Source organism: Falco biarmicus, chromosome 2, assembly GCF_023638135.1.
Source record: "Falco biarmicus isolate bFalBia1 chromosome 2, bFalBia1.pri, whole genome shotgun sequence".
NCBI lineage: Eukaryota > Metazoa > Chordata > Aves > Falconiformes > Falconidae > Falco > Falco biarmicus.
In genome coordinates, this window is record NC_079289.1 from 115,272,719 (window position 1) to 115,286,472 (window position 13,754).

At 39.4% G+C, this 13,754-nt stretch overlaps 1 protein-coding gene across 2 annotated transcripts in view; it reads right to left on the reverse strand.

Annotated features, from left to right (window-relative positions):
- EPHA6 (EPH receptor A6) overlaps positions 1-13,754 on the reverse strand; it is a 513,578-nt gene that overhangs the window by 126,314 nt on the left and 373,510 nt on the right. For both annotated transcript variants that reach the window (XM_056329721.1, XM_056329720.1), the window contains exon 7: positions 10,130-10,292. In XM_056329721.1, coding sequence (XP_056185696.1) covers positions 10,130-10,292 — 163 coding nt within the window. The remainder of the gene's footprint in view (positions 1-10,129; positions 10,293-13,754) is intronic.

Consider the following 13,754-nt stretch of genomic DNA (forward strand, 5'->3'; position numbering starts at 1 on the left):
AGGATTTTGGACACAAAACTAGAACATATTTTTTCTTTAGCTTTAGATTAATCCTACATCTAATTCAGAACTTTTTTCCGTCCAGCTGTCCCAGCGAAGCCAGCAGCAGGGCTGTGTATGTAAGAGAGATGAAACTGGGTTCAGAAGACAGCAAAGCAGAAAAAACACACCTAATGTGTAGCCTCACACACCCTTTTGTATGTCAGGTGTTTAGTTTTATTGTCACAAAATGTGTATGGTTTTATCTATAACATGCTCTGGTGATTTGCAACACTATAGTTGAAAGAAAAGACTGATTTTCTTACACCTTGTGTTTTCCTCTCTGCTTTTTGTATGACATTTAGGAGTTAAAAAAGATCACCTGAAATTATCCAGTCTCTAGACACTTGCTATTTATATTAATTTATTCTGTATAATATAAAACCTTTACATTAACAAAGTACTACATCCAGTCCAGTTGGTCCTCACTTTCCAAGTATTACATAAGCAGAAAAATAATTAGGCTCAGTTTTTTCTCTATCATCTCCTGTTTTGTGACTCCAAAGTTTTATTTCTTAAACTCAGTTACACTTGAACATTTTACTATGTCATGTTTACCTAACTTTCTGTTTCCATGAGAAACACCACTTTGTTCTGAAAGAAGAATAAGTAATTCTATTCAATGACCTCTGGCAAGAGTAGTAAATGTAGGAAAGAAAAGAAATTTTAGATTTCTCAGGAAAGCAGCTTTGCGTTTTTAAACTTGCAAACGGTTCCGTGAGCAAAATCTTCAGCTTTCTTTAGGCACCAGGCGATTAAAACTTAGGGAAAGCACCTAAGCTGCTGCCTAGAAAGGTCAGCAGGCTGTATTCTCTCACTCTGCAGTTGATGAAACCCATTACAATGCACACATTGCTGCCCAAAGCCTCATAAAATGCTGTTTCCAAGAAAAACATTTAGCTTCTAAATAATATTTATGAGTGGTTTAGAAATTAGCAGTGTAAACTGGCTTTGTAAAAGTAGTAAAGCAAACAAAAACAATAGTTTATGTCAAATTTTCAGCAAAAACAACTTGTTAAATTTCAGCCATTAGGTTTCTGACCGTATAATTTAATGGAGATATGCACAGGCAGTAAATTACAAGTCATTCAGTATCTGTGGTCATAAGCTCTCCACAGACAAGTTAAATATATACATCTTCCAATAAATGATGTAGCAAATACTCACTGAATAGCTAATCTCCAAAATGGTATCTAGTGATATTATGGGAGTGGATTCTAGCACTGCATTATGTTCTGCAGAGTCAGATTTAGTTGGAGAAATACAGCAGAACAAATATCATGCCACACAAGTAACAATGCCAATAACAACAGGCTCTGCAAATGAAATGCTGAATACTGTTTTCAGACTAGCAGGGGGTTGTGCTAAATGTTGTAAAGATTGTTAGAGTCAGGCACAGTTTGAAGGTGTAAATGGAGGAGGAGGTTTTAGATAAGTCTATCTTGCCCATCCTTGCAAAAGGAAGTGAGAGGACAAGCTGCAGCCCTCAGATTGTTTTTTTTCTTTTTTTTTTTTTCTTTCTTTTTATCTCATTTTAATACAAAAAAGGAGTGTGCAAAAATAGTGAATTCATCAGGAGAAAAGCAAACCATGAGCTCAGAGAAATTAGCTGTCTGCTTCAATAGACATTCATTGCCAAGGAGGCAACCCAGGGCCTTTCTTCATGAGAATTAAAGATGCAAATGTAGGGACTGATTCCATGGTCCAAAGCAGTGCTCTGCAGCTCTCAAGATGAAGAAAGTAATGTGTCCTGGATCATTTCTGCTGAATCGAGCTGATATTTTTTGCTGGTTTAGCTAAACCAGAATGCAATCTATCAGTTTAATGGCATATATTTCCTATTAGGAACCAGGGAGAAATTCATGAAGGGGAGAAATTCCGGACTGACTTAGGTCTTTCAATCCCTAAGCAATCCGAGTTTTAGCTGAGACTGAACATACATAAAAAGTGATCATTCTGTTTCTCGTTTGTATTTTACTATGTTGGCAGAGGTGCCAGAGTCCAATACGTGAGATTTTTTTTTTTTTTTCCCCAAGTAGCCAAATCACTGTAAAGGGCTTTCAGGCCTGACGCTCCCCGATGACCTTAATTTACTTGTCAGATAAAACCGGCAAATGACAGAGAAGTATAATTGGAAAATGTGGATTTGTTAAAAACTGACAGAGAGGCAGGTAAGGTAAAATGATGGAAATACTTATTTTTTCTTGAAGCGATCTTTCTAGAAATCAATAAAGGCACAGTGCAGTGAACAGCACATATATAAGCACATGTGTATGCGCACACCCAGGCTCCTCACATGCAGGTAAGAGGTTCCATAAAACACTATCTAGGCAGCAAGAAGAGAGTAATCAGGGATACTCAATAATTACAATTTTTACAGCATTGCACCATTCTAAATTAAATTCAGCATGTCCCTCCATCTCTCTGTTCTTTTCTAATTTCTTCAACTTTCTCTTAAGTTAAAGTCCAAGTTGTAAATAAGAGCCTTTACATGTCTTGTTTCTGTTGTACATGTTCCTGAATCTTTTTTGTTTCCTGCTTTTTCTTCCTTCATTTTTCCTCTCCATCAGCTGGGCATATCGGTATATGGCCCTGTGCTTCTCCTCAGGAATATTCTTGATTATGCAAGACAGAGAAACTCAGTTTAAAAAAACAATTATGATAGGTTGCAAAACCAAACAAGCCCCTGCAACCTTAGTTCATCTCCTTGTGTGCACATATTAGAGTGCTGCATTTAATCATAGAAGTACACAGCACTTTTCCCAGAATCTCATTTGTTAGACATGCCCAGCAATCACAGAGCTAAAATCAAGATTTTGTTGTCTCTACAGTCTCCGATGCATGGTCTTGTATCTGCCAGCTGTGCACCGCGCTAATGTGTCCAGTGCAGGGGTGATCAGTGGCTCTGTGATCACAGGGATGGATGTGGCTGTACCACGAATGGGGCCACGCTGCATTCCATAGTTGAGGCTGATAAGCAAGGGGGCAAGGATGTGCTGGTGCAACAGGAATATGTAAACCACCAGCAGTGCTAAGACTCTTAAGGGAGCTTAGTATCTATCTAACTGGGCTGGCTGTTTTGTCTGGTAGTATGTCTTTCTCTCTGCCTGTCTGCTCAGTAAGTTTATTTTGACAAAAAACAGGTTTTAAAAAATGAGCAGCATAAGATGAGGAAAAAGGAGGATTTATTACTTATCCCAGTAGATGATTAGATAGTATTCTATTATGTTTGGGTATCAGAACTCTTTAAACACATTGTTGCTGCAACTAATGTGATTAGTCAAAGTGGCGATTTGATTTTACAATTGCAGTGTGTATCATACATGTACCCAGAAGTGTATTACCCAGATAAACTCTTCAGTCCCATTACTCTTCATGCTTACCTGAGGTTAGATGCCCACAATGACATTTGAAGTGTCTAATTTCATCATTCCAGCTTCCTTGCTTAAACTGTGCCCAGAAATCCCTTCTGCATCCAGCTTGGAGTCGGTTCTGTCCCCACCATCTACTCCTTACATCCTTGCCCTGTCTCAGTCCCTCTCTGAGTTCTTCACCCAGGTGTGTGGAGGAGGAACTGCACTTTCCTTCCTCTCTGTGCTGAAGGGAAATACCCTGAGGCTTCTCCACTTCCTCGCTGGGTAGGCGGGAAGAGATGGTGCAGATATTTTAGTCACGATGCAAGAGGATGAAAGACAGAGAGAATCTTCCAGCTCTGTTCTCCTGTCTTTTCTTTGAGCAAATTTCTTAAAATCTTTTAAAAGGTTATGTATTTGGTATAAAAGGGCTAGAAGCCCTAATGACAGCTCACTTCTGCCTTTTAGCTACGTTCTTTAGTTATTTCAATTTGACATCTACTAGGCAGCGGACCTTCCAGCAGACTGAAAGATAAAAAAGTGACAGAAAGACAGCTAGACAGATAACTGTGAGTAGCTGTGAGGTAGATAAGTGTGGCTGGTGAGAACTGGAGCTCTAACAGACAGGAACGGGCTGTCAGATGGGTTTACAAGGTGGCGTAAACAACAGTGCTTAGGAACAGTAGGAAAGAAAAATATAAAGTCTAATTAGGGTAACATTTACATTTTCATAAGTGCTGTAGTTCCTGTGCTGTAGTGAGCTGATGGGCTCCAATCTAAGGGGGAATGCAGGAAAGGAAGGAAGCAGTGGAAAGGCAATCTTAAAAAGGAATTTTAAAAGGGAAAAACAATGCCATCACTAGCATAAGAATCTAAAAGTTTTTGGCATGTATCTGCTTGAAAAGCTTTCAACATGTTGCCCCTAACATTAGCTTCCTGACTGGTGGGCGAATGGAAAGCCTGTGCAAGCAATTTGAGATCTGAGCAAGGATGTTGCTCTTGGTTAGGAAATGCAGAGGACAAGTAAAGTCTCTGGGCCTTCTGGACATACACAGTAGAGAAATGAGATAGGCCAAAGTCAAATCTGAAGAACAACTGCCTGAAAGTATAAACCACAGCAAGCAAATACTTCAAGATCAAAATGAGACATTCTGAGGCATCCAGTGGTGGCTACTACTGAATGAACAGTAGGACTAGGCAGCCATGGGCAGAGACCCAGAAAAACAGTTTCTACACATGAGATATGTGTCATCTCATTTGTTTGTTTCAGCCAGAAACTGAATTTACTATTGTCAAAACCTCAAACATTCTAACAACCCCCCCCTCCATTTTGCATTGGTAATTCAATACATTTCTTCTCTGTTGTGGCATGAATCAGAGCATGTGCTTGAAAAAATATTAGAGCTCTATTGGATTCAACGATTCGGGACCCTTCTCTTGAGTTTTGGAGTTCTTCAAAAAATGGAGTTCAGGGTGTAAATCACATCTGGTGGCAAATCCAAAATAGCATGATTTGAGGCTGAAAAGTTAAAGATAGATTTTGTGGATGTGGGAAGAGGAAGAAGAATGTGAGAATTCAGCAGATCTGACAATACAAGAAAGTCACCATCTGTGCCTACAGTAAACAAATTAAAATTATTGTTTCATCATGATAAAGGTTCCAGGCCAATTAGTTTTCACAGTCCTCAAATTTATAAATTATCTAATCAGCTATTCTAGCAGCATTTCTGAATTTTTTTTTTTTTTTTAATTCTTAATATGATTTATTTGAAGCATACAAATGTCTACGTTACTTTTGGATTAAAAGTTGTCATGTGCTTACATTTATCACTCTGTTCAGCCCAGGCACTAGCCCACACTGCACACATGCTAGCTTGCCCCTTAAGTCCCTTTTGGAACAAGCCAGCTAGTTCCCTTTCAGATTTTTTTTTTCTTCCTAATGACGTGAGGGTTGACCTGGAAGATACCCTCCGTTTTAGAACAAGCCCTGCGCAAAAGCTACAGCATGAAAACATGGCACTGCCTAACAGCCGTAAATTGTTCCATATTTTACAAGTTACTGAGGCACAAGGGCCTCTGAGGTGATATAGTAAAAAGACATTTCTCCAGAAAAAAAGAATACTTTGAATCAGTAATTTAAAAAAAACAAAACAAAAACCAACAAACAACAACACAACCCAACCAAACAAAAAAAGTCTTCCGTAAACAGCTAGTTAGAAGAGCGAGCGAGAGAGAAAAATAGGGAGAGGGAAAACAGCTAAAGACTAAAGCATGTTTGCCCTGGGACAAACGATCTTTTATTCTCAGAATATATTTTATTCTACCCTAGGAAGGACCAGAGCTGTTTGTAGTGATTCAGTTGGTACTCCTGATACATAAAAGCAGGAACTGTGAGTGAGGTTATGCTTCAGTTTATAGCCACAGCAGTGGCACAGGTCGGGGTGAAACCCTGTCAGCTTTGCTAGAAGTGTTTTGCCTGTAAGGTAGCAAAACAGGGAGATGGAATAAAATGTCAATTAGGAACATGGTCAAAAGCAGTAGTTACTATGCTCTGTAAAGTTATTACAGCAGCAGCCTCTTGGCTTTAATAGTGGAAGAAACGCTTGACAACATCCATTCATCGATCTCTGCTTCCTTGAAGAGAAGTTTTCTGACTTCTCCAGGTAACTCCATTTCCTTTCACAAGGAAAGTACAATTTTTACTCTATTAGCTGTTCCATTTATTGGTCTCTGCAGCAGGGATAAGAGTTCAAGAACAACACGCTCCCCAAGCAATGGCTGCCTCGGTCTGCTGGTAGGTGAGGGGGCTTCCCAAAAGCCAGACCAGCACTGCAAGATTAATCAACTGTCCTCATTATTGCTACAGACTTGGCCTTTCCGCCTTGTGCACCACCGTTAATAATTATACCAAAATGTCTTAGTGTTCCTAGTAATGATGTATCTAGCTTTATTCTGTAAAAGTGAAGTGGCACAGAGAGTGTTTCAACCAGTAAACTGGAGCAGACACGCCAGCGCTGTCCTGCCAAGGGCAGTATGTTTTAGGACACTGGTATACCCATCCCACAGTTCATGAACCATTACTTTTCCACAACTTCTCTATCACTTTAAAGAAAAATCTTAATTAATTTTGGCTTGCTCACTTTACCACTATTTATTAACAAATTATGTCAATATTCAAATGGAACAACCTCAGGTGTTCATCTGCAACTGGTCCTGGAATTCTTCTCTAGATGCTAAGACTGTAACATGTACAGTTTGTAGAGAGCTGAAGGATGTTTAAAGCTGGTGCCAGTTGAGAAGGATTTTTATGAAACACATGACTTGAAATATTTTTGGCCAATTTTATGAGATTTTCAGTTGATTAATTTTCTGTTGGCAACACAGAATTTCTTCCCAGCCTTCTCATGAAAATGTTAACTTTATATAAAATCAGTATAGCCCACATGAATTAAATCTGGCTATGTGAAAGACCACAGAAAGCAATTGCAAACCTGGAATTTTCACCAAGTAACTTGTTTCTGATGGGTAGGAATGGAGGGAGCTGCAATAGTCTGCTTTGGCCTAGCACTACTTGGTATCTTTCAGAATAATAGAGAAGAATATATATGTAAAAAATCAGAACATCTTCAGCTGAGCTGCATACTGCGAGAGTAACAAATGAGTCCAGAGGAGGGACACAGTATGATCTGAGGGCTGGAGGCCCTCTCCCGTGCAGACAGGCTGGGAGAGCTGGGGTGGCTCAGCCTGGAGAGGAGAAGGCTGCGGGGAGACCTGAGAGCCCCTGCCAGTGCCTGACGGGGCCCTGCAGGAACGCGGGAGAGGGGCTCGTTACAAGGGCGAGGAGTGTAGGACGGGGCGGGTGGCTTTAAACTGAAAGAGGGTAGAGTTAGGTCAGAAATTCTTCCCTGAGGGTGGTGAGGCACTGGCACAGTTTCCCATAGAGATTGTGGCTGCCCCATCCCTGGCAGTGCTCAGGGGCAGGTTGGACGGGGCTTGGAGCAGCCTGGTCTAGTGGAAGGTGTCCCTGTCCCTGGCAGGGGATTGGAACGAGATGATCTTCATGGTCCCTTCCAACCCAAGCCATTCTGTGATTTTGTGATTCTATGACTCTTTACACAGTTTGACTTGGACCACTTTGTAAGAGAGATGCATGCCAGCAAGGGTGAATTAGCATTTATGTGTACTGATACAACTGTGCAGCATAACCCTCCCTAATCCCTCCACCTAGATGTAGATCAGTATCTTGGAACACAACGGTACTGACAAAAATGTTGGTCTGTTCTAGTTATTCAGCTGTGTGAGACAATGCTCTAGTTCAGGCTACAAGTGCTTAGACCTATAGGTAAAAAAAAAACCAAAACAAACCTAAAGAATAAAAAGAAAAAAAAAAAAAGGAGGTGAGCAGTGTTAGATCTGTCCACGGCATCATAAAAAGATTTAGTTTTCCTATTTAATTCAGCATCAGATTCAGCTCTGAAGTTATACTTCAAAAAGGATGGTAAAAATCTAGAGAGCTACAGAATTATTCAACGTTTGGAAAATCTGGATTTTTTTAGAGTGAGAGAGGTCATTTATATAATTTATGAGAAAGATGAGAAGTTTTAAAACGAGCATGCACACATTTAGATGAGGAAGAGATTTCTGATACTATTTTGCTTTTTTAATTTGGCAGAAAAGGGTGACAAGGTACAAATTAAATTAAAAACAAATTAAAAAAAAAGGGTAGAAATAAGGTGCTGATTTTTAGTTATGAGGCTTAAGCACTGACACTACCTATAAATATGGTAAGCTCCCCATTACTGGAAGATTTTAAATCAAGACTATTGGTATATGGTAGATGTTACATTTCAATCTATGGTCATTAGCTGTCTGGAAAAGTTACAGAATTACAGACATTTGGTCTGTGTTGTGAAAGGGGTACAAATGAATGATCATAATCATATGGATTGCCCTACAGTTTAGAATAGGCCGATTTTCAAAATACTGCTGTGAGGAAGTAAGATAACTGTAGAGAAACAAGGCATCACTTGAATGGTCAGAGTACTGCTTCAATTTGAAATAAGTAATATTTACCAGCAGGCACTTACTTTGCTTCCCCCCCCCCCCCCCCCATCCCCCCCTCCCTTGAAATCTAAAGCAGTGCTGTATAAATATTTGAATAAGACACGGTCCTTTGAACTACCCTTCTAATTAAACTGAAGTCTTTATTTAGCTCCAGGTAGCATTTCAAACAGCAACAGAATTTCTCTCCACCTCCATCTCGATTGATCATAAAGAACAATTCTATCTACATTTCCTTTCAATCACACAATTTACATTTAGAACAAATCAAATACTTTTAGTCAGGAACAGGCTTAAGCAATAGATGTTGGTAAACAGCAAATAAATAATGTGTATTCATGTTTCGCTATCAAGATTCACACTGAGTGCCTGGAAGTAATAGAAGGTAATAAATGTTTAAGAGTGTTGTGAGCTCTAGCTCACCACGCAGCCCAAGAGCCAGTTGCATTAATGCAACTGAGATGGAGATGTGGGGCTGGGAAGGAGTGGGTGGAATCTCACTCCCAGGAGATGTTTCTATCAGCAGTGCCAATGACAGAAATGTCACTGGAACCACAGTCTTTCTGATTTAGATGGGTAAGTCACATTTTTACAAACATGACATAGGCTCATAGAGATTTAAATACCATTTACTTTTGATAAGTTATGTCTCTGGGTGCCTAAAGCCTAATATTTATTGCATCAGAAGATGCAGAAAGGATCTACTGGAATTCTTGAAAGCACCCAGGTGCTCAGCTCCTATTCAAATCAATTGGCTTAAGTACCTAGCAAACTTCAAAAAGTCCATTTAGGCATTAAGCAATTGGAAATCTACTCCTAAAACATTTTTGAAATAGAAGTTAAGAAGCAATGAAAATGGAACACAAACCCATGGGTACTCTTGAAAACACTTATATAGTTTTGAGTCTGTATTTTAGCTTAAATAACTTGAATTCTAAAACACTAATGAAAAACATGGTATACATAATTGGTTAATTAAAGTAATTTCATTAATGAGTGTTTTAGTGTTGTATCTACTACACTAATTATATCTTAAATGCTAGTAAATACCTTGTGTGCAGTTTCTTTGAACAGGGAGGGCAGTACATGACTGAAATGTAAAATTGTTCAGAGCACGGACATCATATGTAGCATCAAGCCTTTTGTATATACTGTAGGAACATGTAGGCTTTTTGCTTCTTACTGGAAAATGGGGTAGGCTTATTGGTTGATGTAAATGCATATAAAAGTTTTCAATTTTTTTATTTGTAGAGTCTGGGATCACTAACAATTACAGAGAAAAGACCCCGTCGCTGTGTTCTGGGAGCTTGCCTGAGGCTGCTAGACTTATGTAGAGCCTGACTAAGGGTATTTATATTGACAGATGTCAAAAGCAAGGCCTTCGTTAAACAAATACAGGATCACAGAACATCGCAAGTTGGAAGGGGAGCTGTATGGAAATTTTGCAGATGAAAACATTCTTCAGCTGCAGCACTGGGCTAAAACTTTCATTTGTGGTTATAAATCCAGAAGTGTGAGGCTGAGGCTTACTTGTTTTTTATCATAGAGCAGTGGTCATTTTGTGATAAGCAAATGGTATGGATTCAGCCATTCAAACTCCCAGGGTCTCACTGTTTTAGAATTAGATGCTACTTCTATTGCATATGATTATTTTTTTTCCCTTCAGTGAAACTTACTTTCATCTCCAGTTTCAAATTCAAACTTCTGGCTATAGCCGCTGTATCCTGCTGCCGTCCTGACTCTGATATGAAATATATACTTGGTGGCTGGCTTGAGACCTGTGATGATAACACTTGGAGCCTTGGACCTTGTGGAGGAATAGCTGAGCTGCTCATGCTCCTGGGGGACAAAAGAGGGGAGAAATGATATCAAGTTGAGTTGTACAAACTTTGCAAAAATGATATAACAGAACTGAAACTCTATATTCTTCTCATGAATGTAAAATGTGTTTGTAAGAGGTGCAGGTATGGATTTCTGTATTTTGATTTTGTGCTACAGTCATAATGTATGATATGGCCTTGTCTTAGATTTCATCTTTTTGTCTTTAATCTCGCATATAAACACATCATATCTTTGTGACTTGGGTTAGTAATTACACTGTAGTCAAAACTATATGGAATTAGTACAAGACTACATTCACAGAAATGGCAGCTAGAATGGTAGCTCAGTATTTTTGCACAATGGACAAACTAGGAGGTCGGTAAATACTAGTAAGCTGTAAAGTAAAGATGTGGGAGTATTCAAATACCCGCTACTCACTTCTACCCGCAGGTAGTGCCAAAATGCCGGCGCTATCCGTGGGTAGACCTGTGGGTAAAAGAAAATAAAAATTAACTTTTTCTTTAAAGTCTGTAAACTTCTAGCATGGTTCAACTGCTTCACTGCTGCTGAACTTCATTTTTCTTTCCAGGTAGCTGTAATGTAGTTGTAGATGAAATTCTCCTTAACATGCTACGAGGTGAAACAGTCTCTGCAGAACTCCCCTGCTAATCTCCTAGCAGTTGATCCTGGGCATCTACTCCAAATTCCTGACTCTTGCAGAGATGGCTGAGAATTATGGTGTGCAGGGAAAACTGGGAATTACCGCTGCAGACCAGCTGCTGTACTAGGGTGACCAGCCACATCGACTGCTGTGCAAAAACTAAGTGCTGCTTTGCTAGACGGGTCGTTGACGATACTTTTATGTGAGGGCATGACTTAGAAGAAGAGGGAGTTTATTCCCTGTCATTAGTTACTGTCACTTGATAGATCAGTAATCTGTAATATTTTATATGGTGCCTTAAGGCTAGCTTTGCTTTGTTGCAGCAGGATTTGTCTCCAAAATGACAAATGAGCAGAAATGTCCTTGGCATATGCCTAACAATCCAACTGTGATACCCATAGGGCACCATATACATTTATTACACTACGCAGTAATACTAGAGTAGGTATAAGTTACTCGAAGGGTGCTTCCAGCCTGTTAAGAAGGAAATCATCTGGTTCACAGAAAAGATATAACCAGGAGAAGAACAGGTTTCAGTTAGATTCTGTGGGATTCTTAACCTCTTCTGTGTAAAATACATATTTTTTTATATAAAGCAAACAGTTTTATATAAAACATGCCGAGTCAGCTTCACTCATGGTGTAACAAAGTCATATTGGCATAGAGCAGCAGGTATGTCAGTATTCCCCCAGTAGGCGTACAAGATTGTTACGAGAACCAAATTAAAAACCAGACACAAAAATAAACTAATATTTCTGCTAAGTGGAGGAGGAGAAGGAAGGCACCAATGACCAATATCTAAAATAACTGCATTTATTGCTCACTTCAAACTGTGGAAATAGCTTCAGAAACTATAGTAAGAGGAAGTGTGGATTTTTCTACAGTATATAACCAAATTTTAAAACAGCAAGAAGCATATATTTAAATTGAAATAGTATGACACAGTGTACATGTAATCTTATGGATGGAGACTATGATTAATATACCATCTAACAAATTCTATAACTATCAGTTTTCTCCCAATTACTTGAAATGTTATAACTTCACTTTGAACAGTTTAGTGAATTTTGACAAACTTTTTTTTTTGACATTTCAGAAAATATCTATTTTCTTTTGACAGAAGGCCAACTTGTTAAAGTGATGGATTTATTTATTTATTTATTGTGATTAAGCTTGCTTCAACTTGAAAAGCAGCTTGTATGTGAGCAGAAGAGGTATAATAGGTTAATACTCAGATTGGAAAGGCAATAGAGAACTCCTACACACACAGAGGAGTTTTCATACTGCTTTGTGGACATTTCACAGACATTCAGTGTCATGAAGCTAATTTCTATCCTGTAACCTTGTTAGATGTGCAGCATCCAGGGGTTTCGATGTGTAGAGGAGTCATATAACATAATGTGTAACTTGGCCAGGGTATGCAGACTTGGAGAACAAATGACTTGAATTTGTTTAGAAATGAAGCTGCTGGCTAAAGTGTGTGCATTTCTGCCCAAAGGGACCAAGTCTTTAAACACAAGTTTGCTACCAGCTCAAAATCAACCTAAGAATTAAGAGAAAAAAAGAAAAAAAGAAAAAAAGAAAATAAAAAAAGAAACCACCTGAGATTGCACTGTCCTAAGACCACACCGAATCACAGTGTGGCACAATGTTTGCGATCATATCTGTTAAATACAATATCAATACAAGACTCTGTTTCTGCACTTCAGTCCAGGTAAAGACACGGCATCCAGTGAAGGAAAGATTCTGGATATGTTCCTTACAGGTTATGTAAACAGCAAATGCTTGTTTTATACAGGCGTTAGTATGGTTTATTTCAAAGTTTTAGCAAGTACCACATGCTCCATCTGTCATGGCCCAGGTAGGCAGACAGAGACTTTATACTCTGGAATGCTCTGGAAATTTTTACTTAGGCTCCACAAACCATAAGATAAGGAGGAGACCACTACCTAAGGGGTTTCACCGCACGACCTAATAGTTGCAAGTCATTTCTTTTCTCCAGACTACTTTGCTGCTTGAAATCAAGTTCTAAGCATTTAACAATTTACTTTTTTTTTTTTTTTCTGACCTGCTGAAGAGATCAGAGAAATAATTCAATGGAATTGTAGAAAGAAATACATTCCTTCAGAGGAGGATGGAAATGGAACTTTTGTCAAAAATTGGTGTAGACTCCCTGGGATCCACTGGTGTGATTTACTCCCTGAAGCCTGCAGAACAAGGCCAGTGACAGCAAAGAACTGGGAATGACTTCCGAAAAAACCCAGTCTGAGCTATATCTGTTATTACAGGCTAATTACTGCTTGTGTAACACAGCATTTGGGATACAGCAGCTCCCTAACCAGGGATGTGGACAGACAGTCAAGTATCATTTACTATTTGTAGTTGGTCAAAGATGATGAGTGTGACAAGGACTATGATGGTAATATTTAATCAACAAAATGGTCCCTCCATCTGCGTGGGCAGGCTGTGGATAACGGCAAGTTCCTGAAGAACAGCCACCTCTGTCCCTTCTGGGTGGTGGAAGGCATTTTGGCCACCTCTAATGGTTGTCTGGCTTGCTGCCCCTCACCACCTGCCTGGGGTCCCATCTCTGTGCCCCCCCATCCCCCATCTTCTTTCCTTTCTGCAGCCTCTTACGCCGTCCATCCCATGGTCTGAAAAATGCTGTCTGGGAGTAGGCAGCCACAAAAGTAATACTGTTGTCATATGAGAGAAGGGGGAGTATTTGTTATTGCAAGTGGAACAGGGGAAAGGTAACCTGTCCCCTTGGTGTGTCTGAGAAGAAAAAGCTTCAGTACCTGGTACTTGAGGAGAAAGCT